The sequence below is a fragment of the Chinchilla lanigera genome, unplaced genomic scaffold, assembly GCF_000276665.1.
Source record: "Chinchilla lanigera isolate Chin_1 unplaced genomic scaffold, ChiLan1.0 scaffold00017, whole genome shotgun sequence".
Classification (NCBI taxonomy): Eukaryota; Metazoa; Chordata; class Mammalia; order Rodentia; family Chinchillidae; genus Chinchilla; species Chinchilla lanigera.
Window position 1 is genome coordinate 20,911,259 of NW_004955418.1, and position 26,199 is coordinate 20,937,457.

Sequence of the window (26,199 nt, forward strand, 5' to 3'; positions counted from 1 at the left end):
GTACCTGGAATCTAACTCAGGAACTTGTGCTTGCCAGGCAGGTGCTTGTGCCACTGAGCTATATCCCTGGCCCCATAGCTTTATACTTAAAAGCATCCTTCTAAAAAAGATTTTTACCTATCAAATGCACCGCAATTTTACATGTTTCCTCAATTTACATCGTATTTATTGCAATCTATACTTACTGGCAAAATGGCAACTTTGGCATGAGTTTCTTTTATGTTTTCTTTCATTATTATTGTTGTTTCTTGTAAGACATAATCTTCATTCTCAGTAGCTTGATTATTGATGTGCAGCAAGAAATTAGGTTTAGCTATCAAGTGAATGGCAACGTCCCCAAATAGTCCTTTATCTCGAACAATTTGCAACTGAAGAATGGTGACATTCTCTGTGAGATAAACATGCCCCAGGTAAGTAAGCATTTCTGTTTGCTGTCAATGCTATTCCAAGCTCTTGTGGGACGTTCTGCACTAGCCTTTCAGACAGTTGAGAAATGAGGGTCAACAAAGACAGTATGTACTCCCAAAGAACATTCTCTGCTTTTCTGCACTGTTCCCCAAATTGGGCTGAGACTCACCATTGGCTGCCAGCATCAGATCTCATTTAAACCCCACAGTTCTGATTCAGTGCAGCCTGCTAGGTTGTACATGTCACACACTATAACTAACAATTGCAAAAGTCTCAGTGAGTGCATATGTGAAAGAGGAAGAGAGGTGATAATTACACAGGTTCAGATGATCCTTTGAAAATGAGTAATTAAATGCATATCACCATTTAATGACCAGTCATCAGAAAAAGTGATTTTGTTCTTATACCGAGATGCCCATGACAAGGTTCAAAGTGTTTCATAGCAAATAATTTTTATTCTATTGCTTAAATTTTTTTAAGAATTTAATTTTTGGAGTAAAATGAATTTTAAAAAAATGGCTGTCAACATTCTCCACTGGCCTATCAGTTTCTGATAATTTAATATTGTGTCTTCATTTCCTGACCACACCTTGTCATTCCTCACACTGACTTGGTGTTTCAGAAATGTTTCACCAACAAAAAAAATTAACAGATCATTTTATTGTGTGTTAAATCTACTACTTCTATTCTATATTTATGGTGTACAAAGTCCTTGCAGCAAAACTCCAGGACATTTTTTTCTATTAGCTCTTCAAATGAAAGGTATTTGAAAGCTGGATATTACCTCAGAGGTTTAGAATCTTCATATAGTGTATTCTAAACACACATTATACATAACTTTTTCTTTAAATAAGTAAAATGACCTTTATCTTCAAAAATTTGTATTGTTCACTGTGTACAGTGATTATTGAAAATATATATGGAGAAAATCTGAGTGAGGAAGGAAAAAGCATAAAAAAACATGAAAAAGATGAAGTAATAAAAACCAGTCATGAATCCTACAAGGGCTTAACTAAAATGTTAAATTTCCATTGTGTTAGTATATATTTCAAAATTAAAAATTTTAATGGCCTTATTGCTGAGCAATTACATGATCATGAAATTTAATAAAAATAAACAAAAAGGACTACAGCATACTGAAGTGAAAATGTCATATGAAAAGTTTGCATCCCTGTAAGTGCAAGAATGACGCTATGCCATGAAAAGTCTCCCTAGAACCCAAGGAACAGTTCACAGGATTTACCTGTAGGCTCCGCCACTCGAGTGAAGAGAGACCCCGAGTGCCAGCCCACCAGGCCATAGGGGGAGTCGTTGGCCAGAGTGGTGATCACAGACTTGTTTCTTTGCAGATCGATGGTGGCACCTTTGGAAGGGTCCCTGACACCTTCTGTGGTAATGTGGGTGAGCGTCACGGTCACCACCTCGGATAACTCCGGCGTGTCATCAGCAAGAACAGTCAGAGTGATTGTGGACAGCGCCTGGCCTTCAGCAAATGAAATCTAAAAATTTAGAGAAAGAAAATTATCCAGTTTGTAATTGTCACTGTACAGTAAGAATCAAAAAGTTTGCTTTTCTTTTAATAGAATCATAAATAACAAAAGATAGGTAAGCAAGGTAAGATGATTATACAAGTAAATCAAAGGCCTTTCATGTGAAAAGTATAAGATTGTTAGGAAGAAGAATAAAGTGAAATTTTCTGAATCTTAAACTAATAAAACCTGTCATCCGAATCTCCCATCCTGCACCCTACCTTTCATATCACAGAGCACAAATTCCTTCTAAGGGAATTTGCTAAAGTGCTAGATACAATAATGTAAAGCTAAGTGCTAGATACAACAATGTAAAGCTCTATTCAAATAAAAGAAGGTGGCATATGATTTTAAACACATTTTCTCTACAAAACTTTTGCCAGAACTGCTACACCACACAGATGTGTCACTTAACAATGAATCAGCCAAAATAGCAGAGAGGGAAAGATAAGAAGAGATACAATCACACCACCGCTCTCCTCCTTTGGTGCCTCCATTGTTTAAAAACTGAAATCCAAATTTGCTGAAAGCCGTCTGAAGCCCTTGCTCCCAGAGCTCTGTCTGCTTCATGGACGTCATTTCCCATCATGCTCACCTCTTACCCAATCCCCAGCAGTGTGACTACAAACTACATTTCCTCAGACTGGCCCGCAGGTCTCCGCCTGACCCTCATCTTGCCATCCATGGAAGGATAAAAACACAAGAGCTTTATTAATAACATCAGGGGTCAGAAAACTGCTGCCTGCCGGCCAGCTCCATTTCCCACAAACTGTACTGGAAGTCAGGCAAGCTTCTTAGACTGCATACTGTCTGTCACTTTCTACGCTGTCCAGGACAAGTGCTCCGCCAAGACAAAGTAGTCGTGAAAGAGGACAGTGAAGCTCCTATCATCTTTCAAATGGTACTGGAATTTAGAACTGCTGGACTGTGAGATATCATTGTCCTTTTTTGAGATAACTTTATAAGGGTTCCTTGAAAACAGTTCTCAGAGAAGCATTTGGGCAAAATATGCTGATTAGCCTATGAAGCACAAAGCAAGGCAGGGGACAATCCCTATTCCAACTGCAACAAAAGGCTCTCTGCACCGTCTCCTTGCAAGTCATCTGCTCCTCTGGATATTCTGGTTCCATTCTTAAGCCTGAGCACCGGGTTAACCCTGTCCTCAGTAGGCGCTTCTGCTTGGAGCCCTTCTCATGCTGCTGGGCCGGACCCCGGCTGTGGGCACAGTAGCCTCCGTGGTCCTCACTGGGGATAGCCCGTGGCTGCAACACAAGTCCCCACCACGGTGGCACCCTACCTAGAAGGCATCCTGAGGTGAAGGACTACTGAAATGGGGTGCCAACGGCCCAGCACCAAACTTGGAACAACACCAACAGACCGGCTTGGCTGCAGAACCCGCCCACAGGCTCAACTCAATTGCAGCTGCTTGTGGGTCAGCTTTTCCTCCCCTGCCTACAGATGGCACTCATCTCGCTCCCTCCGGACCCAGGCTGTAGGTAGGGAAACCCAACCTACGCCACTCCACAACTTCGATCAGCCTGCACGTCAGGTTGGGCATTTTACACAGATTTGCTCCCCATTCCCTATTTCCACTTTACCTACACCTCGACACCAGCTTCCCATCCCGTTTGCTTGGCTGTACTTTTCTGACAGTGTAATACACTCACCATTTCATGTACTGAACCAAAAAAGAGACGACCATTTCTTTACAGATCATTTTGGTTTTATAGGAAACACACTAGCCACAACAATAAAACTAACTTTAAAGTGCCTCCCTCTCAGGTAATGAGGAGGGCCCCAGGGCTGACGGGGCCAACTGAACCGTTCCACTCATGAGGCAGGATTTGGTGCTGTTTGTCAACAGTAACCATAGCTTAACAGCCTCTCCTAAGGCTCTGTAAATCACATACCACTCCTGAGGTAGGAAATATGTCACTGACGCTTCCATCGGCTTCCCACGTCACCATCACACGACCGTATGTTCCTTTCAAGCGCTCCACATTCAAGGTGACCAGGCTATCTTGCTCCATTTCTTCCACTTGTTTATACAGTGAATTCTGCCAAAATTCAAGAAGTCACACAAGGTTACCCCGAAGTAGCCAAGCAGTCTTTTCTTTACTTCATGTTATTATGCATTACAGACTTCACAGTAAGAAGTAACTGGCTCCCATACTTTTCAGTCTCAATAAAAGGAAAGAGATGACACGTGCAGCACCGTAACGAAAGGACACAGAGCGACAGGGGGACTTGGATCTCAGCCCAGGCGGCCTCTGGGGTAGACTTCCAGCCTCGTCTGCAGGAAAGGGAGCAGGCATGAGAGCTTGGCGGGGACAGGTGGGGACGGGGCCCTCCTCCGTCCTTCTAATTCCGCCGACAGAGTCCGCACCCCAGGTCTGCACTGCTTGCCCAGAGCACCATGCACGCGCAGTTAGCCAGCCCTGAATGCACCTGGTCTAGGTGCAAAATGTACACTGGAGTTAAACACAAGGATGAACTATCTCACCAGCAACTGTATATTTCAGATATATTAAGTGGAATATTCACTCACTGAACGTTATGGCCTCCAGTTGCAGCCATTTTCCTACACGTGACTCAAGTTTCTCTTTCTCTACACCTACTCTGTGGAGTGAAGCTACCATGTTCTCTTTATCCATCCATCTGCTGACGGACATGCAGGCCGCTTCCACGCTTTGGCGTTTATGAGCTGCGTTGCTGTAAACCCGTGAGCGTGCATCACTGGAACGTGGTGCCTCTAACTCTTTTGGGAAGATGCCTAAGAGGGGATTAACCGGGTCAAATGAAATTTCTACTTTTACTTAATTTCTGTGTTTTTTAAATGTGAGTCAGTGCATGCTGTCTACCTGAAGCCTTCCAGAGCTTCATGCTTGCTCGGGGGTCAAGGTCACCAGGTGCTCAGGCTCACGCAGGGAAGTGTTGCCACAGCAGGGCTGAATGCCAGCCCCAAGCAGCCCCCCACGAGGCCAGAGCTGCTAGGTGGCCCGCCGTGCTTGAACTTTAGCACAAATGGTGCCTCGTGCCTACATCTGCTCTCTTCAGGGAGCCTGGAATTCGGTAGGTGCCAGGCTCAGGGTGCCTGCACGCCCGAGCTCCTTGAGTCTCTGGGCAAGCCTCTCTGGCTGGCAAGGCTGGACGCACTGATCGCGGCGCTGACATGCATCCTGTGTGGCTCCCCTGCAAGGGGGCTCGTGGGTGCTCACACCTGGCTTCCTCTGCGCCCCACCCTCGAGCAGAAATCCACCTCGCCTCAGTGATTTTCTGCTGCTCGCTTTGCTGTCATAAATCACACCCAAGAGCACAAGGAACGCTAAATGTGCTCAGAAGGCGTCGTCAGCACAGTGGGTACCAGGGGGGGCGTGGACACGGGGTCACCTCTCAGGCTCCATCTCCGCTGTGCACCACCAACTCCAGCCACTGCAGCCTCCGTCTGCTCCGGACGGTCAGGGCTGAGCGCAGGCCCTGTCTTCGCTGCCCTCCCGGATGTGCACACAGCTCCCTCCCGACCCCCACGAGCCTCCGCTCTCCTGTCGCTTACTCTGTCAGCCCCTATCGACTGTGCTGTGCTGGATTTTCCCCCGTAACCTCTCCTCTCCCGCCCCCGGCAGCGTGTCCGCCAGCTCCCATCATGCTTAGGTACGGTGCGTTCTCCTGCGTCTTTGTTGATTGCCTCTCTTCCCCCGTCCCCTCAGGTTGAAGGACCACGAGATAGAGACGTTTACTGCTTCACTCTGTGAGACTCTTCAGCCTCTGGTACAGTACCCGGCGCATCCACATATCGGTGTTTGTTAAAAGCCTGCTGCATGAACACCTGAGTGAGTGAGTGAGTGAGTGAGTGAGTGAGTGAGTAACACCTGGATGGGCCCACGAGCCAGTTCTGGCCAACCAGGTGTAAGCGGTTTTTCTAGAGGCTTTAGGACATTTCTCTCATAACTGAAAAGTCACATACAGCACCTCGCTGTTCCTGACTGGACACGGACAGAAAGCAGTAGCCCAAATCATAACATCGGTTTTCAAACAATCAAAGGAAGGACCAGCTTTGTATCAATAAACGGAAGGGGTGGGGAGGACCTGAGCAGGGTGGGAGGGATAGCGCCCAGCGCCCCACAAGCTCCTCTTCACTGTGGATGCCCTGTGAGCCCTTAAACTGGCTGAGTCAGGGTTTGCTTCTGCGCAGGATTTTGCAGAGGGAGACACTGACAGCTGCAGACACAGGGAAAGAGTCAGAACGCACTCCTGGGGAGGCATGAAGGGGGCGTGCGGTCAGGCAGGCTGTCCTTTTGCTCACAGGTTGGGCAAGGCAGTGCACCTGGGCGGCTTCACATAGTTCCCTCTGCCAGGACAAGGGCATCTAAACACACACAATGCACGCAGTGGCAGCCCTCTCTGTCCCCACCCGCAGTAATGAATCTATCTGTATGAGACACGACACGTTACAGGGTGTTTAGAATCTGTTCTGGTGAGCCCTGGTAAGTCTGCACCAAGACTGACAATTAACACATCAGATTCAACCCTATGAAAAAGAATAAGCACAGAAAAATAAAAGATTAGGGCAGGTTGACCTGGGGGAGCCCACTGTGTAGGGGTGCAGACTGCACGATGTCAGCAGGAGTCATCTTAGAATGCAGAGTCCGGGGAGAGCAGCAGCCAGGAGAGAAAGGCCAAAAATACTCACAACACTGCACCTCGCTGCCTACTGACTCAGAGCTGATCCCCCAGCACAGGGAAAGCAGCTGGAGCGAGTGGAACTGTGGAGCTCTGGGGCTCTTACCTGGGCGAACGCAACCACTCCGTATGCATCATCGTTAGACAGAATCGTTATTTTCACAGAGCCTTGACCACCAATCTCTGCCCCTCCTGTGGGGTTTTTAAGCTGCACTCTGAAGGACTCCTCCTCTTCTGGCACGGAATCATCCAGGATATTCACTGCTATTATAGCTTCTCTGTTGCCAGGTTCAAATACCAGTTCACCCGAGCTGCCATGAGAAGTGCGTGTAAAATGAGTCAACGACAGCAAAGTTAAGATATATACATAGTAGCTTCCTCATGGAATTCATTACTGAATAATATTATTTCGAAGAACTATAATATTTCATAAATAAAAATTTAATCCAAAGTAAGCGTAGAATACAGATGAACTTGGTAGAATAAATACAAGAAATATGGGTAATAACCACACTGCTGGCTGCTAAAGTCGTCACCAAGACTTAGAAATCGCTGCTACGGGAACCGTGGTGGGTATGGGAAGCAGAACCTACCCAGGAATGAAGTCGGACTGGCTGGAGACGTAGGCCAGCTCCAGCACGTGAGTGTGGGGGGCGCCTGCCACCGAGATCAAGCTCTTGCTTGAATTAAGAGATCTCACTGTGACCGACGCTGCAGCATGAGCAGAAGGGGCTTCCAGCAGGAGAGAGAACTGGTTCCGTCCCGAATCCCAGCAGTAAAGAGCAGACACCTCTGGGCCAGTCAGAAGTATGTGGGCTGTGGAGAGAGAAGGAAAACACAAGTAGAGAGAGATGTGTAGTCTGCACCATGCATTCTGCACTGGTTCCCAAGCAAAACTTTTCCAACTTTTAAAGTTCTATTTCAACCTTTTCTTTCTTTTTATTTTTAACTCACTAAGTTGCTAAGTTGCCCACAAGGAGTTTCATTTTGAGACCCTCCTGCCTCAGCTTCCAGAGTGCTGGGATTATAGAAGCGCACCATCATACCCAGCTTCTTTTTGATTTCTAAAGTAAATATAATTTTATTTCTAAAATAACTTTATATACATAATATTTTTGAGTGTTGTGAAAACATCAATTCAGTCTGACAACATACCCACACATTTTAAGAAAAAAGAAATTACAGGCTGATAAAATCCAGGTGGATTTGGACTCTTCTGTGTCTATCTTAATGTTTATTTAAAAATGTTTTTTTAAAAGTGAAAAATATCTATAATCCCAGCACTACATGTTTCACTTTTGTATTTTTCTTTCCAGTCACCACCCATATAAATTTAAAATCGATAGTTGTAAGCAGTATACATAAAAAACTCAACAATCTTCTGTATTTATAATTTCATATTTTTATATGTGGCTGTACTGTATTGATTATAATTTTAATGCATAAATAATAATAATAAAATGATCTTTAAGAAATATTCAGTAATTCTCCCACATTGAATATTTGTTGTTGTTTTATATTTAATTTTTCAAGATTAAGTAGCAACAGATTCTTCTCTTTTCTTATGGTATTGGAGGAACTGAACCCAAGAGTTTCATATTCGACTATATCCCAGCCCATCTTCATTTTTTGTTTTAAAGCAGGGTCTCACTAAGTTTCCCAGGTTGAGCTTAAACTCTCTATCCTCTTGCCTCAGCCTCCTAGGACGCTGGGATTACAGGGGTGTGTCACCACGCCCAGCTGGCCAACATTTTTTGAAATGTTATCAGAAAATCATGCTTCTAGTAGTTAGAAATAATGGCACATATTTGTATCTACAGGGGCTGGGAATGAAGAAGGCTTTAAATGCTGTGTATAAAAATCTTCAGACTTAAAATTGGAACGGAAGTGAGAAATATACACAAATTCTCGTTTGCTTTTTTGGTTTTTTTTTCCGGTACCAGGAATCGAACTCACGATGTCGCACTTGCCAGGCACGCGCTGTGCCACTGAGCTAAATCTCCAGCCCCAAAAATTCTCATCAGTTAAAAAAACACATTGGAAATAAAGATAGCAAATGAGATGGATTATAGGTGTTAAAATAGTACACATAACCAGGAAGCCTGAGTCTCTTCTGAAGGGTACGGTGGGAGGCTTCATGTCCTTAATCGTTCATATCAAGAACTACTGACCATGTACAAGGTGTGACCAGCACATACACGGAAGGTTTACATTTCAAAAGAATTATTACACATTGTCATTAATCACCTTCAGATAGTCTCCCTTTCTTTTGAGGCACTTACTGCATTTTTCTTGCCACTTTCTGAAGGAGTTTTGGAAGTCCTTTTCCATGTCTTTACAAGATGTGATTAAACATATTGCGAATGCTGCTGCCAGGTGCCATCAGGCGGGGAAGCAGCCTGAAAAGATTACAGTGTGTCCTCGTGCACTTTATTCCCTGGATCTGGCACCAGGCGACATCAGGATCTTCCACAAATTCAAAATGACCGGGAGGGCTGGGGATTTAGCTCAGCGGCAAAAGCGCCTGCCTGGCAAGCGCAAGGTCGTGAGTTCGGTTCTCGGTACCGGAGAAAAACCAAAAAAAAAAAAAACAAAATGACCGGGAAAGGTAAATGTTTTTAATGCATTCAGGATACTGAGGCAGCCATGACAGCACAACCAAAGACACTCACGAAGGAGACTTCCAGAGCTGCTTCAGAAAGCGGCAAGAATAATGGGATAAGTGTGTTTGAAATGAAGGGGAGGATTGTGAGGGGGTTAGCGGTAATATGTTTTATAATACGTATCCATGAATAGATGAATGGATAAATAAAATGTGGTATTTATACAATGAAGTATTACTTTGCTACAAAAGAAGTATAAATTTGAGTCGTTTGTAGGAAAATGGATGCATCTTGAGACCATAGTGTTAAGTGAAATAAACCAGACACACAAGCTTACTTATCACATGATTTCCCTTATATGAGAAACCCAGGGTATAAATGAATTGAAGAGCAAACAAAATAGATAATAGGAGAAAAGAGAGATAAATCTTCTGCAAATGGGCAGAAGGCAAAGAGATGGAGAAACGGGGTCCAAGCGGAGGAGAAGTAAATTGAATTAAGATACGTTATACACACGTGCCAACTCCGCATCATGAATGTAAGCATTACGTGCTAGCATGTTTCTGGAAAATAAGGCCCACCTGGAAAATAATCAGGCTTGAAAACTGGAGATGAAAAAGTCTAGCCCTGACCAGCCTCTCCTTGCCTTACCTGCCTTATAGAGTAGCCACCAAGCAAGAGAACAGTGACAGCAGGTAAGGCGAGGACAGGCTGGCTGGGCCCGGCATTTGTGATCTCTACTTTCTAAGGCTGATTATTTTCCAGCTAGGTCTTATTCTGGGTGAAAGAGGGTACAAACATGTACTAATAAAATCAAAAATTACAGAAACACTCTACAACAAAATACACAATACACAAATAATGAATTTAAATATTCACCATATTTTTAGGTCACTCCTCATGTTTATAGTCATTAATTTAAGTACAGTTAATTAAGTAGTACAGTTAATTTAAGTACAGTGTAGTAAATATTGCATAAACAGTAAAGAACATCAGGAAAGGTGCTATCAATACACTCAGACCTTTACATGGCAATGCATTTTGCATAAACCCTTGTAAAACTAGACACATTCAAAAAAAAAAAAAAAAACAAAGTCAGATGGACCTTGACAACCCTCAAGTTTAGCTCATGCACAAGCTCAAACAACATCATGAACTGACGTCATCTGAACCACCAGTGATGGGGCTGGGCCTTTTAGAGATGGATCCTGCTCACCTTTTTCCATTCAACACAAAGGCTGTTTATAACCAAGCACTGTGCCCATCATAGAACTCACTGAGCCCTGTACAATCTCCAGTCTCCACAGTTCCAAGTTCAAGCTCTGTTTCTTACTGAACTTGGCTCACTTCCACACATTATAAAGTCAGTCACTGAAAAGTGCTGGGCTGAACCACTGTAAATCAGGGGGCATCTGCATAAGCGTGCAGAAAACATTTTCTCGGCAAGTAAACCTTTGTACTCTAAAGGAGCATGAAACTGAGCTGGAGAATTCACAAGAAAAAAATCCTAAACTCAACAGCCAAGAACCAAATTTGAGCTAACACCGATTATAGATTCCACTTAGTGAAACTATAAAAAACAAGTGTGTCGAAGGAAGGCCCCGGATGAGATAGTGTAAAGAGTGTAGGTAAAGAGATGTTTTAGGACTAAACACCTGAGAGAAAGCATTCCTAACATTCAAGATCTGGGGACACAAGGATGAACCTGCAAGAGCCAGGGGAGCTGCGTGGGACGTAGCACGCTCAAGAGACACGCAAGTTCCTGAGTGAGGCAACAATGGGGGCTCTGAAGAGAGCCCGGGACAAAGCTTGTCCACTCCACTGGGCGCTGGGCAACAGCTTAGGAGTGGGGAAGGAAGTTGGCACCACACCTGGAAATCTAGAATCACATGGTCTAGTCGAGCACAAGCACCTCTCAATCCCCAGATGCCTTGAACTACTAACGGGGGACAGACAGGGACCAAGAGAGTGACGCTTCCGTTTGGATGATTTCCGAAGTTGGGGATGTCCAGAGGTGACAGTTTTGGTGACGCTGAGACATTGGGGAAATTGGTAGACAGAGGTAAGGGTCTCGCCGGCAGCATGAAGAATAAAAGTTTAAGTGAGATTAAAGTGAAGGGCTAGAATAGGATTTGGGATGTACTAAACAACTTCCATACTTTTTCACTCCTTTTCCCAAATATGCACCTTCCAATTCTCTTAAAACAGTGGAGTATAACGAGGCTGGTTCCGAAGCCCCCTTCTCTCACACTGTGTAATCTCTTCCTGCGCCACTCCATCTCTACTGTGGAAAAATGACCCTTCATCCTGATGAATTTCCAATGTATACGTGCTCTCGAGCAAGCTCTTCAAGCTCCAAGTAGGCATGTTTGCTCCAAGTTGTCCCCAGTTCACCACATCCCAACCAGATGCATTGTCTCTGCCTCCAAACACGATCCTCCTGCAAGGGATCGTCATCGCAGCCCGTGTACACATGACTTCCGGAAACCAGGGTCACCCTCAGCACCTTCTCTCCCACCCACTCCCGTATCTAATCAGCCATCAGCTCCGGGGCTTGCCTCTGAGGGATCTCCTGGACCTGTTTACTGGGACTTTCCACCTGCAACACCCACCCTCCCCACGCTCCACCCCAAATCTCTAGTTGGAAGTAGGACATAAACCTCCAGTGTGTTTCCAGACAAACTCTTACAAGCACCTCAGTTTTTCTTTAAAAAGCACAGAGTTGCTCTCTTCCAAGCCCCACCATCCGTCCCTCACGTTTTCCATCTCCTCACCATCTTCTCATAAAGGCCACCTCGGGAGTAAAGACCATCGACCTTGAGGGCCCCACCTGCTGAGCTGAGTGGTCTTCCCTCATTCCCTGGGGGGGTCATGCTGCCTTTCCGGGTCTGGCCCTGGGGTTCGAGTCTTCAGCACCACCTGACCTTTGCACAGGCTGTGGCATCCTTCGGCCGCACCGATTTCATGCTAGTCTTTGTCTCCTTCACTCCTACCCAACCTGGATTTGTCTGTTAAAGGAGTCTGGCTTAAGAAAACTTTCAGAGTATCTCCTCAAACTAGGTCAAGTCCTATCCATTTTGTCTAATGACAGTGCTTTCTTCCATTCCTCTGCGGCGGTTATGTGTTGATAGCTAGAACCTTATTTCAGGTGTGTGTGTGTGTGTGTGTGTGTGTGTGTGCGTGTGTGTTAAACTTCACCAGGTCAGGGACCTGTGATTTTGCTTTCCCCTTTCCCCAAAATCTACCTCTCTGTTTAGCAATAATTGGCATGTAAAAACTCCTGTCGACTTTGAGCCCAGCACCACACACACAAAAAAAAGACTCATAAACTAGTAAGAGAGAGAAAAGAGAAGGGGAAGATAACTTTCTATGCTCCTGTAGTCTTGGTTATGTTCCTTTCCCTCTTCCATTTAAAGAATTCAGTCTCCACCCAATACTCTGTCAAGTCATTAACCAGAATAAAATACATGATCCTCATAGTCATAGCTCCAATCTAATAGTTGTAATAAAATATTTGATGCATTCAAAATACCAAAGCCCTTCAACATTACTTAATACATAATTTCAGCTTTCAGGGGATCTGTAATAAGCCATTCTAAATAATTACCTGCAATCTTTTCATACTCCTAAAACCTCAGATCACAGAAACAAAAGGAATAAAGAGGCCTCACAGTGGGCCCCTTGATAAACCTCTGGCACAATTTTCCAGGCATTCTCTTAGAAAGTATGCTTATTATATATTTTGTAATAAAAATTTTAAAGAGAATTCTGTAACTCTAGTCAACGGCATATCTCGGCAGCCCATTGCATCCTTAAAAACATTCATTAGATGACTACTTTGAATAATAATAAGGGGCTTAAGTAGACAGAGTCCACTCGGAAACTCAAGGTATAAGAGAAGCAAAACATTTAAAGGCACAAAATTAAAAGAGAAGTAGAAAAAACCAAACAGACTCATGATGAAAGACACATACTGTGCTCATAAATCGATTGTTATGTGAAAGAAAAGTCAGTCAGGTTGTAGAGCACAGGATGGCATCACAATGAATGCCCTGCACCAGAGCGTGGACCACGTAAAGAAGCTGCATGAGGAATGACCAGGACAGACAGGCGCAGGAGCAGCAGCAGCGGAGCTGGTCGAGGCGGGAAAGCGTGGAACAGTGCAGACAAACAGGAAGGGCCTCGGAGGAGAGGCTGAACTCGGGGCTGAGGACAGAGCAGGAAACGTGGAAATGAACTACAATGAGATTTTTAAAAACTCTATTGAAAATTAGAGGCAAATAACCTCCGGTTCCTGGTCAGGGCGGAGGTGACCTAAGGGGACAGCACGCAAAGTTCGCAAGAGGAAGCAGCTGTCCAGCACCTAAAAGAAAAACCACTAAACAGACCCTGGAGTGTGTGTAAAATCCTCTCGTCTCATTACAAAGAGAGAACACCTGAACTTGTACACCTGAACTCCCATGTACACCTGAACTCCCATGTACACCTGAACTTCCATGAGCTTGTACACCTGAACTTCCATGAGCTCACCTACCTGCCCACATGAAGGTGTCCAAAGTCAAGACCTCTTTCTGGTTTCCTCTAACAACCGCCGATGCTTTAACATCCCCTCAAGCTAAGGGCATCGAGAACCAGCTCATCACAGTTCCTGCTAACAGCATTTTCCCTGCGTCCTCTTGTTAAAGCTATTCTCCCCTCGGCCGCCAAGGTGTGATAACGCTGGCTCCCCACCCTGTGCAGCCACCCAGGACTCCCGAACCTTCTTGTCCAACTTCTCTTGACTCTAAGAATCTCTGCTTCACATTTCTCACCCCAGCTCAGGGTCTTCAGCTGTTCTCTTGGCAGGTTGCGGAGCCCACGGTGCTTCTACACCAGGGTGAGGGGCTCTGTAAAGCATGGCTGGGAGCGTCACCGCTCTTTGAAATGCCTTTCAACGGCGCTCAGAGTGTGCTTTAGGAACCTTAGAGTCCTCGAGGCCCTTTCAGAAAATGTGTGCGGTCAAAACTGAGAGTAAGATGCTGCTTGCCTACTTCACTCTCTCTTTCGTGGGTCTGCCGTCAAATTCTCCGCGGTTCTGATGGATAGTACTGCGGCAGGTGGAAAGGCGATAGAGACAGTAAAATGCAGGAGGAGACACACAAACGCGGCCCACCCGATCTCACTCACACAGGCTGAGCCTCCCTTATCTGAAATGTGCAAAGCCAGGAGTGTTTTGAATCTCGAGAGTTTTTTCAGGTTTTGGAATATGCAAATATATAAATGAAATATCCTGGGGACGAGACCCAAAATCTAACCACAAAGTTTATTTGCGGCTTGTATACCTCTTGTGAATATATCCTGAAGGTAGTTTTCTACAATGTTTTTAGTAATTTTGTGCTTAAAGTTTCACAGTATAGAATTTTTCATTCCTGCCACCAGGTCAATGCTCAAGAAGCTTCAGCTTTTAGAGCATTTCAAAGTTCAGACATTCATAGCAGAAATGCTCGGCCTGTGCATAGAATCTCAAGAGTGTATGAAGTCACAGAGACCGGAAGGAGGAAGGTGTCTGCCAGGGCCTGGAGGGGTAAAGAGAAGGGTTTCGGCTCAAGGGTGCGAACTTCTGTCAGTTAAGACCTGCGGTCTCACAGCCAGCTGGTGGCGATCAGGAGTACTGAGGTGTGCTCGCAGTCTGCCGAGAGAACAGGATCTTGAATGCTCTCAGGACAGAAAAGGGCGAATATGGGCAGTGATGAAAGGGCCAGTGAGCCCGCTCAAAGCAGTCATTCCAAAATGTGTGCATGCGTCACGCTGCACAGCTTACACGTATGCAATATTTATCTCACAATCACACAAATGCAGCTGAAAAAAAATAAGCAAATGAGTTCATCTGAAGAGACAATTCAGATATCATCAACTAAAGCAGCCAGTAAAGAGTTTTATATATATTTAAATGCCACTCTTCTGACAAATGATTTTGTTTTGGAAATAGAAAGGTTTTCTTAACTAAATTGTGTTACTCATGTTTACTTGTAATACATGTATTACTGTCATTTTCAAATAAATTCATGAAGATATTTTAAAGTTTCTCTGTTCTAATCTCATAAATATCAGTGGGTATAATCCACACACAAAAAAGTTCTCTGAGGTCCTCAAACAGTGTAGAGTGAAAGTTTCTAAGACCTAACGTGAAGGCCAGCGGGACCTCTCCGGGGACAGGGGTGGATGTCCCCAAGCTCAGCACTGAGGGCCATCTAGGCCCTCACAGACACAGACCCATCCGCTGTCTGCCCTTGGCTCGTGCCTTCCCCTGCCAACCCACTCAGACTTGGCTCACGGCCCCTCTAACACCTCTTCACCCCCAAATTCTACCCCTCACAGAACAACGGGTATTACTGGTCCTTTGCATCAAGTGAGTGTCTTAGCATTTTGCCTTGTTTCTCTAACCAAACTATGAGACTTTAAAGGCATGGACTTCTTCGTTATCTTCATAACAGTGGCTTATGCCTAATGTCAGAATAGTAAGTGTGCTGCTTCATTTACACAGAATTGTCTTGTGTCGTTCTGCAAGCAGGTCTGTGATTCGGGCAAATTCACCTGTGCAGCCCCTCAGGCTTGGATGCCAAGTTCCTCTGGGCACCACGACAGGAAACCCACTGACCGTGTCCCCTGCCACACCACTGACACCGCTGGGAGAGGCAGCCTGATCAGGAGCCGCTGCTCCCTGTAACGGCCCACCCACGTGACTCGGGCCGAGCCTGAAGTGACGCACAGCCTCCTGCCAGCAGAAACACTGGAGGCCTCAGTAATGGACTCTGCTTCTGAGACTAAAACATACTGCTTAGGTTTCTGGAGTGTGGATGAAGTACAGAAGACAAGAAGGGACTCCGGGCTCTGACGGGGGCTCAGGAGACAGAACGGGGGCAGCAGAGCTCTCAGTGGCTTTCTGACTTTTCAAAAACTCCATCAGAGCAAGCATTCGCTACCTCCTCATACAGACTTTCACATTTTAAAAATATATACATTTATGTCACTTCATTTTTCTCTGAACAAAAGAACATCAAAAGAAATATACTCTCTATTCTTCATTAATGTTCTCCTCCATAACTTATTCATTTTTATCACGCTCCAGCACAATGCACATTTTGAAAGTGTGAGTCCTTTCGAAACCCTAGGAGTTGTGGCAGGATTCATTTTTCAGTCCGTTATGATAGCAGCTGCCTGGGGGAGCAACCCGTCATCAAACTCAGTGAGACTAAAATCACTGTGGCTTCCCGCACTGTTTTTCAGACTGGTTAGCAGTTGAGAATCCTTACCTATTCCTGAGGCTGGCGTGAAGGGAAGGATTCTGTTCACGGCGGCAATTCCCAGGGACTGGAAATACCTGAAAGAAGGCTGTCCTGTCTCCCAGACGAAAATATCAACTGAGTTCTCCTTTCCTACAGTAATGGAACAAACCAAGTTCTCAGATCAAAGTGACAGAAATAGAATGACAAAATTACATGGTAACTATCATAAAATGTTACACTTAAACAAATTTTCTCAGAATCCAGTTCATTTGAACAAACTGTAACTGAGTCGCAAACACTTCAGAAGTCTTTTAGCATTTACTACATTAAGTGTACACAGTAATTCAAAAAATAATAGGGACAACATGTTTTTTTGGGGGGGACTGTTGGGATTTTATCTATGAAAATTTCAACAAGCAAAAGAAAGCATTTTCGCCTGGGGATTTAGCAAAGCGGCACAGCGCCCGCCTGAGAAGAGCAAGGTCGTGGGTTCAATTCCTGGTACCGTAAGAAAAACAAAACAAAAACAAAAAGAAAGCATTTTCTTATTCAGAGGATATTTTGCAACAATCTTATCAAAAGCTGCTAAACATTATTTATCAATAGCATAAATTACCCAGGATACCCTGATAATATCTACATAAAAAGCTGCATGTTTGTGCTTTGGGGATAAAAGCTGCGCAAATACGCCCACTTTACCTACCCACTGCCAGTTTTATTTCACTATAACTTTAAAATGGCGGCTCAGCACACCACAGGATGACAGACATCTTTTAATGTTTTCCAGAATCAACTTATAACTGCTAGCTAATATTCATCCATCAAGAAACAGTCCACGGATTATCTAAAAGATTATTACAGGAGTATTTTTGTATAAAACCTATAGGTGCTACACAATATTTGTACTAACTGTAAATGCACTAGAAATGTGGTATCTTCTCACCTAGAAAGATATTTTTGGCAAAAATTAAGTAAATATCATTGCCCGAAGACAGAGCCTCCAGTCCTGCCGTGCCAGGGACAGGCACTTCTTGCGAGGTAACGAATGCACTGCCGGTCCATCTGAATACAAGGGCTGCGAGCCGGGGGTCGGCCAGCGACACGGCCAGGAACACAGAGCCGCCTCTGGTGAACAGGGCTGCGGCCAGCACCCGCCGGACAGGGAGCTTCTGATGCGGCGCGAAGCTTCCTCCATTCCACCTGAAGACCTGCAGGAAATGGGCACAGACAGCCTGCATGGCTGAGAGTCTCAACTGTGAGAGTTCAACCAGTGTCAAAGGCTGGATCCTTTTATTTAGTTAGTGTACCTTCATGGGAAAAATACCCAGATCACCATCTCCTGCATTTTAGCTGTGTGTGTGTGTGTGTGTGTGTGCGTGCGCGTGTTATTTTGAAATCAGTACCAATTTTACATCTGGGTAGAGAGAAGAGAAAACCGAAAATAGGAGAGAATTAAATCAAACATGAAAGGTTTATAACCAGACACAAAATTTTCTGATATTGCAAAGTCATTACCAGAAGCTCAGGCAATGAACAGAGGAACACCTGAAGTATTTTCATCTTCCTGTAAGCAATGCTTACAAATTTCAGGTAGGTGTTCATACATTTAAAATTAAAAGAAAATTCACAATCTATCTGCTTTCTCCTACCAGTGCTCACTTGTACAAAGACTTATTCAGTCGACATTTGGGACCTTTGAAATGGGCGCTAAGCTAGGAGCCATGCCTGCAGTGGTCTCTTCATTTAGTGATTCCATTAGGTTAAATTATCCTTATCTGTGGATAACAGGATCCTCTACATAGCAAACCCAGAAAATTCCACCAAAACACTCCTAGAATTAATAACCAAATTCAGTAGCGAGGCAGGATATAAAATCAGTACACAAAAGTCAATAGTGTCCCTGTATACTAATAATGAACTTGGTGACAAAGAAATTAGGAAAACAATACCATTCACAATAGTACCAGGAAAACTAAAACACTTGGGAATTAACCTACCTGAGGAAGTGAAAGACCTCTACAATGAAAACTACAGTACCCTAAAAAAAGAGATTAAAGAGGACATGGGAAAATGGAAAAATATCCTCTGTTCCTGGATAGGCAAAAGCAGATACCTAAAGTGGCCATACTTCCAAAATTGTTATATAATTTAATGTAATTGCAATCAAAATACCAAGAGCATTCTTCAGAGAACTAGAGAAAACAATCTTAATATTCATATGGAACTAGAAGAGACCCAGACTAGCAAAAGCAATCCTAAAAAACAAGAGTAAAACAACAGGCATCACAATGTCTGACTTCAAGTTACACCACAAAGCAACAGTGATAAAAACAGCATGGTATTGGCACAAAAACGGACATGTGCATCAATGAACACAACAGAGGTTGCACAAACACAGACACATTAGACGTCTTTAACAAAGAAACCGAAAACATACACTGGAGGAAATAAAACCTCTATAATCAATAGTACTGGGAAAACTAGTCATTCAGATGCAGAAGATTGAATCTAGACCCCAATTTCTCAACATATACTAAACTGAAATCAAAATGGATCAAAGATCTTAATGTTAAAACAGCAGCACTTAACCTGCTAGAAGATGAAATAAGCAAAACTCCTGCAGTGATAAGAATAGGCAAGGACTTTCTGAAAGAACCCTAATTGCAGAAGAAATACTACCAAGAACCAACAAATACGATCATATCAAATTTAAAACTTTCTGTACAGCTAAGGAAACAACCGAGTGAAGAGACAGCCAACAGAATGGAAAAAAAAAATTGCCAGCTATTCCTCACACAAAGGGCTAGAATATGCACAGAATTTTTTTTAAAAAAAGTAGATCCCCTGAAATAGAAAATCGAAAAACAGGCAACTAAAATGAACAGACACTTCTCAGAGAAAGTACAGATGGGCAATAAATAAATACTGAAAAAATATTCAACATCACTGGCCATTATAGAAATGCAAATTAAAATAACACCGACATTCAATCTTATCCTAGACAGTATAGCAATCACCAAGAAATCAAATAATAAAACCCGACAAGGCTGTGGGGAAACAAGAACCCTTCTACATTGTCGGTATGAACGTAAACTACTCACAACCACTGTAGAAATCAGCATGGAGAGTTCCCAGAAAACTAAAACTAGAACTTCTGTTTGACCCAGCTATTCCACTTCTAGGTGAGTCTTCCCAAAAGAGGTAAAGATATCATATTATAGTGATACGTGCATGTCCAGGTTTGTAGCAGCACAGCTCATAATAGATAAATCTTGGAAGCAGCCTATATGCTCACTAGCAGATGAAGATAATGAACATACAGCATTTATCCACAGTGGAGTACTATGCTGCCACGAGGAAGGATAAACTTGAGTTACCTATAGAAAAACAGATGCCACTTGAGATCATAATAGTAAATGAAATAAATCTGATATACACTGTAAGCTTAAATATCACATGGTTTTTCTATATGGGAAATCCAAAACATAAACAAAGGGCAAAATAAAAGATAGATAATTGGAAATACTGTTAGGTCTTTTGCAAAAGGGAAAGAGACCGAGAGATTAAAGGAAGAGGATGGAGGCGATGAAGAAATAATGAAGATGTGCTGTGTCCATGAACCCACCCCCTAGGAGGCGTGAGTCATTCCATCCTGAAACCAGGGGCCAATAAAAATAAAAACATTTTTACAAGAACAGACAGTGAAGGCCATAGGGACCTTTCATGAGGTGACCATACAGTTCATCATTCAAATAGGGACCCTCTCAAGAGTGAAATGTAATCATAAATAATGGTCCCAAGACAAGAGGCACGAGCCAATGCTCTCCTTGCCAGTGAGGAAATATGGTTTTACCACACACAGCCTGCACTAAAGAATTAAAAATTTACAGTAACTTTAACTGGAATTCGTGGAATAGTTTTAAAATAAGGATGAACAAATCAATATTTTAACAAAATTGTCCTCATCACCCAATAGAGAGTAGATGAGATGAGGTGAGAGGGGTTGACAGCCTGCAGGCTATGCTAACCGCACAGCCGAGAGCAGGGGGCTTGGCCTGGGAAGACAGGGGTAGAGGTGCAGAGAAGCGGCACTCCTCCAACTATCACTGAGACACATAATCCAACACAGTGACAAATCAGAAGGGGCAAAATGAAAAGGCGTAATCAAGCAGGGTATATCACAGAATTGTTTCTTGAGCAATTGAACTTCGGGTTACTATTTCCTGTGACCAAAGCAGACACTAAAACACACGTTTTAGGGGCTGGGGATTTAGCTCAGCAGCACAGTGCCTGCCTGGCAAGCGCAAGGTCATGAGTTCGATTCCCAGTACCGGAAAAAAACAAAGAAAAAATAAAAATAAAAATAAAACACACATTTCAGAGAGAAAATTAAAAAGTCAGCTCAAGGCATGTGAAGTACCACACACCTAAAGCACGTATGAGTGGGCACGTCAACCGGGAGTTGGATACCCAAGGGTGGAACACACAGGAGAGGAGAGGGGTACCACTTAAAGACGCTAGCCTGTAGCTGACACGCAAAGCTGTAGGACTGGGAACATTAACAAGAGTGAGTGAAGAGAAAGAAAAATGAAATTTAAACTTAAAATGAATTCTAGAACGCCCTAAGATTTCCCACTTCAGGAAAGGAGGAAGGAGCTGGTAAAGGAGACTGAGCAGGAGGACACACACATGCCCTCCGCGTGAGAGAGAGGACAGTCTGGGCGAGGATGCGGTGCCCGTCACCATCACCTGCTGATAAGAAGCAACGTGAGATGAGGACGGACACAGCCTCCCGTTTCGGTGACCGCACTGTCACTGTGAGCATGAGGAAGGGAAGACAAAGTAAGACGCCTCCCACTAAGGGAGAAGAGAAACGAAGCCGAAACGCAAAGGGGATGAGACCAGGGAAGGGATTTCTATTACACCGTGGATTCTCAACTACTGAGGCCAGCGGCACCACTGCCACCCAGAGAGAAATGCCCACGATGGAGGGAAAAGGGAAGCCCTGGGAAGGCAAGAGGGGACCCCCAGCAGAGGGCGGGCTTTGACAGAAGGGTGCCGCCCATGTCAGCAGGGAGGGGCACAAGGCCAGGTTTCAAGAGGGCTTTTGAATTTGGTGTTGGGCTCTGGTAGCTTTCGTTTCAGCAAGAGCTCCGGCTGAAAGTGAGAAGATAAGAAGCATGTACAAAAGTGTGAATGATAAAAGTTCTCCAGCAGGCACTGTGGGGGTTACAACACACAGTTTACAAGAGAAATGGGGAATTTCTGGGGCGACGGCGGGTGCCCGGATGGCCATGTTCATCGTGGCTTTGCAGTGATGCCGTCTGTCACGCGGTGTGACTTTTCTCCGTGAGATTTTCCAAGTCAGCTACATTCTAATTAAATACCCATGATTATCACATTTGCTCTCACTCTTAAAGAGAACACACTATTCACAGCTTTGTTATCTAAAACTTAACCATAACCAATCAATATTTACATTTTCCTTTGCTATTCTGCAGCAATCAAATTATGGTGCTCTTCTGCATACAATCTACACACCATAGCTGATCGATTTCAATCACACTATTTTTAAAAAGGGAAAAAAACTGTTTTAAATGAATCAAACCTGAGTTAATTCAGAGTCGTCTCTTTGACTTGCAACAATTAAATAATCTTGATTGTCTGAAGTAAAATGTCTTACTTGGGAACTTTCCGAAATAATAATTGTTTGTACCTGCAAGGAAGAGTGGGAATAAAAGTGTAAAGGAGATTTGAACTACGAAAGGCAATGACTACAGTAACTGTGAATACTTAAAGTTCAAGACTTGAAGAATTACTCGATCTGTAGGTATGCATACATAGTGTCAGTTCAAGAAAAAAAATACCCTGAATTAAGATTCTTTGCTACAATGTACACCAATTTGCAAAAAAGTCCGTTGCCACCATAACATAAAACATAAATTATCTTCTATTTTGATTATTTTACAAATCTGAATTTTTTAAGTAAAGCAATCTATGGGGGGGCAAAAAAAATGAAGATTTTTTTTTCTTTACCAGGAATAATTTGAATCCAGATGTTAACGTATACACACTATTAACAGAAGGCTTTTCTCCATTTCTTTCTTTATGAGTGATCACAAAGTAGGGGGCAGGACCGATATGAAAGGTCTCACACATTCTAGGATTTTCTATATTTATGTCCTAGAAAATGAAGAATAACAATAATAATAGTAATTTATGTTGCATCCAAGATTGACCAGTGCATTTTATTTTGTGTACAGTAAAACAAACGATGATCACCTGAAGTAGAATAAAAATCCCTTGCCATCGATGAAGAGTAAATGATGATTTTCTTAACATGATACCGTATACTGAGTCTTCCAAAGTAAAGAAACACCAGCCAGCAGCTGACTCGTTCCAAAAACTTTGAACTATGGAAAAAACAACATCCATTCCTCCTAAAAAACATAAATAATAATGTACCATTATGTGCCCAGTGCCAGACCTTATCTACTAGAAAACTTAAAAATAGTAACTAAAAAAATGATTTTTGAAACACAAGAGATGTATTAGTCCTTTGCTTTGAATCCGGACAGGCTTTTCCAAGGTATGCTTAAAAATAAATACTAGAAAAAAGGGGGGAAAAGGGAAACCTGCTATCCATGATTTTATCAAATTTCATAAAGATGATGAAAACACAACTGCAAAATTTTGTCCCTTACAGAAACATGTCAAGTGTTAGACTTTCACAACCTATACTGCTGTTTTGAAGCCATGCCCACACAATGAGCTCTCATTTTATATTTTATGTATTTTAGGAATGCCAATGCACAATTTTATCCAACTGCTTATAACATGCACATATCCTAAAATTCTGTGCTACAAAAAGAGAGAAAAACAGAAAACTCCTATGCAATGAAGAGCAACTATAACAAAGTTTCTATGCTCTGTTATTATGGCTATTTTCCAAAGAAAGTATGTTCTTTTCAAACTCTGGCCAGTGGTGTGAACAGGATGGAAGAAGAACCAATATCAGGATTGAAAGCCAGGCTTCCCATAAATGCCTGGCCATATTTAGTACCATTTCAGGAGGGCACAACGGGAATGCTCATGTGCATGTTATGGCTGATACACTGTGTCAACTTGAGGAGTCTAGAAGCTTAACTAAGTAACTCAGCACTTCTACATCCTGGGGTGAAAAGGACACGCCCTTGCTGCTCTAGGATGTTGTTCATTGTACCAGCTTGAGGAGTTTAAAAGTTCAACTTCAAACTTTAAAGTAATTCAGCAGGGGGCCAGGGTCCTTACTTTGTGAATATCTTCAGCTTGTGGAAGACGAGGGCACCCAGATGGTGTGGGTCTGGGCGAATAGCCGGTATACAATATAAGAAGGGAAAAGAGGCTTTCTTCTTCCCCCTTTCGCTCTTGCTGCTTCTGCTGTCTTGTGCTGCCTTGAAGTGTTGCCCTGTGCCCTGCCTCCCTGCCTTGGAACCAGCTGATTATAGACAGAAACCTCCACAAACTGTGAGCTAAACAAACCTTCCTTCCTTAATTCTGGATATCAGGTATTTTGTCTCAGCAATGAGAAAAAAGCAGCTAGGATAGTGCGGTATCCACCAGCAATTTCCTTTCCTAAAAGCCCAACACTCTAAATTCCCATCCTGCCACCTTTTGAATGGGTTCCACAACTTCCTCAGTACAAGTCTTGAATGATCCTGGTGGGGGGATAAATTCTTATCTGCTGGAACTCAAGAAGACAGTGCATAAAGATTAAATAACCACAGACACTCGACACTCTCCATTCTCACAAGAATTCCAAAAAGCACGCGTAGAGCCCAGGCAATAATGACAGAACTGAGTTAGGAACCACAATCCGTCTTGGTTGCCTTCTAGGCATCCATCTATTCATTATCCCCTTCTCTAAATATTCACGCTTGCTCTGTCTGCTAGGCCTTTTCTCCCAGCATTGAAACATGCCTGTGTGTCTCTCTCCAAACCAAACCTCTTCAGCCTACACCTCACCACCTTCTCTAGGTCCTGCCTCCCCAGCCACTGTTTCACTTTTTGAAACAGTCGAATAGTTCCTTCATCTCCACTCAAAGCGTTACCGTCTCACTATACAAGCGCCTCTTGCGGTGGTCATGATGCCTTCTTTATTGCTAACTATAATGGTCGTATTTTGGGGTCCTCATCCTATTGGACTTCTTGCCAGCAGATGACATAGTTTGTCTCTCCCTCCACATTAACACACTCTTCCGCGGATGTCTGGGTTCCTGGGTTCTCCTGGGTTTCTCAGTCTCCTCTGTGAGGCATCAGGCTACTCAGCTCCCAGTTCCTCTTCTGAATTTCTTTCCTCTGTGAGTGGGGTGACGCTCCATCCAACAGTACAAGCAGGGACCCTAGCAGTCAGCCTTGCCTCTCGCTCTCGCTCTCGCTCTCCTCCATGTACCAGCCATCACTGGTCTGAGCTCCAGTCATCTGCTGCCTTTCTGACTATCTCCCTGGATCCTCTCCTCCCCTCTGTACCAACCATTCCTCTATGTGGCACTATGAATAGTATCAAATGCAAACCTGACTACACAACACTGACCTCCTCCATTCCTAAACCACTCAAAGGCTGAGTGGGAAAAAGTTCAGTCTTTGAACCTCAGGACAAAAGCTTGACATCTATACAAGTTTTCCAAGCTCTTCTTTGAGCTGGTCTTCAGCAGTACTCTTCCTTCATCTCTACGCCACTGTCCACTCCGGTTCTCACGGTGCGAGTCTCCTGCCTCAACAGCTTCCCAGACTCATCCCCAGGGTCCTCCAGCCCGGTGCTTTGCATAGTCAACCTCCACTCACCATCCCTGTGTTCTTAGCACTTACAGCTTCCCCATTAAAACATTTCTTGTAGTTTGAACGACACACTGACTTTCACTTATTTGATTACTTTCTGGTAGCTGCTGAATTCTAAGATCGATGAACTGTGTACCATGCTTAGCACATGACAGGCACTCAATAAATACTTGTGGATGCAATAATAGGACTAGATGTCTGTTCTCTACTTTCAATGAATTTGTAAGACTCAAGCCATGAAAGTAATCTAATCCTACACAAGCAGTATTTCTTAGTTGTAGAATTTTGCTCATAAGAAACGAAACGTACTCATGCCAAAAGCTGTTTCAGAGACTGTCTCCCACTGCACGCTCACAGCTAAATCAAGGCCATTCGTCCGCGATACGTTCAAGTACATAGTCCTGTTGGCTTCTTCGGTGTAAACAGAGGTGGCTCTAAAAAGAGAAATGAATGATTATGGAAAGCAGAAAAAAGAACAATTCATACATTTTTAAATATTCACATTGCCAGCACATATTTGATACGTTACTAAATTTATGCTACTTAAGTAACATCCACAAATTTGGGGAGACTAGATTCTAGTACCAAAGAATCATTCATTTATGAAGTTTTTCTAAAAAGTCTAAATGCAGTACCCTCATGCAATAATCGTAAGAAAATACTAAGACCCAGAAACTTCATATTACACATTCTAAAGAAGAAACAAAGCTACCATTTCTAAATTTCTTCATACTTAAATCAGAAACATCTGACTGGGGGCAAATGAGTCAAGAAATTCTTAGTAATAAGAATTTACCCCTTGCTGGGGATTTAGCTCAGCGGCAAAAGCGCCTGCCTGGCAAGCGCAAGGTCGTGAGTTCGGTTCCCGGTACCAGGAAAAAAACCAAAAAACCAAAA

The 26,199-nt window shown here is 43.5% G+C and overlaps 1 protein-coding gene across 1 annotated transcript in view; it reads right to left on the reverse strand.

Moving 5' to 3' along the window:
* The window catches only part of Adgrv1 (adhesion G protein-coupled receptor V1), a gene marked incomplete in the record, with an annotated part of 436,569 nt that overhangs the window by 307,936 nt on the left and 102,434 nt on the right, over positions 1-26,199 (reverse strand). The window contains 11 exon segments of the mRNA XM_013512957.1: positions 186-388; positions 1,652-1,907; positions 3,848-3,994; positions 6,724-6,928; positions 7,211-7,433; positions 16,513-16,635; positions 17,429-17,693; positions 22,094-22,201; positions 22,522-22,668; positions 22,768-22,925; positions 25,612-25,736. Coding sequence (XP_013368411.1) covers positions 186-388; positions 1,652-1,907; positions 3,848-3,994; positions 6,724-6,928; positions 7,211-7,433; positions 16,513-16,635; positions 17,429-17,693; positions 22,094-22,201; positions 22,522-22,668; positions 22,768-22,925; positions 25,612-25,736 — 1,960 coding nt within the window.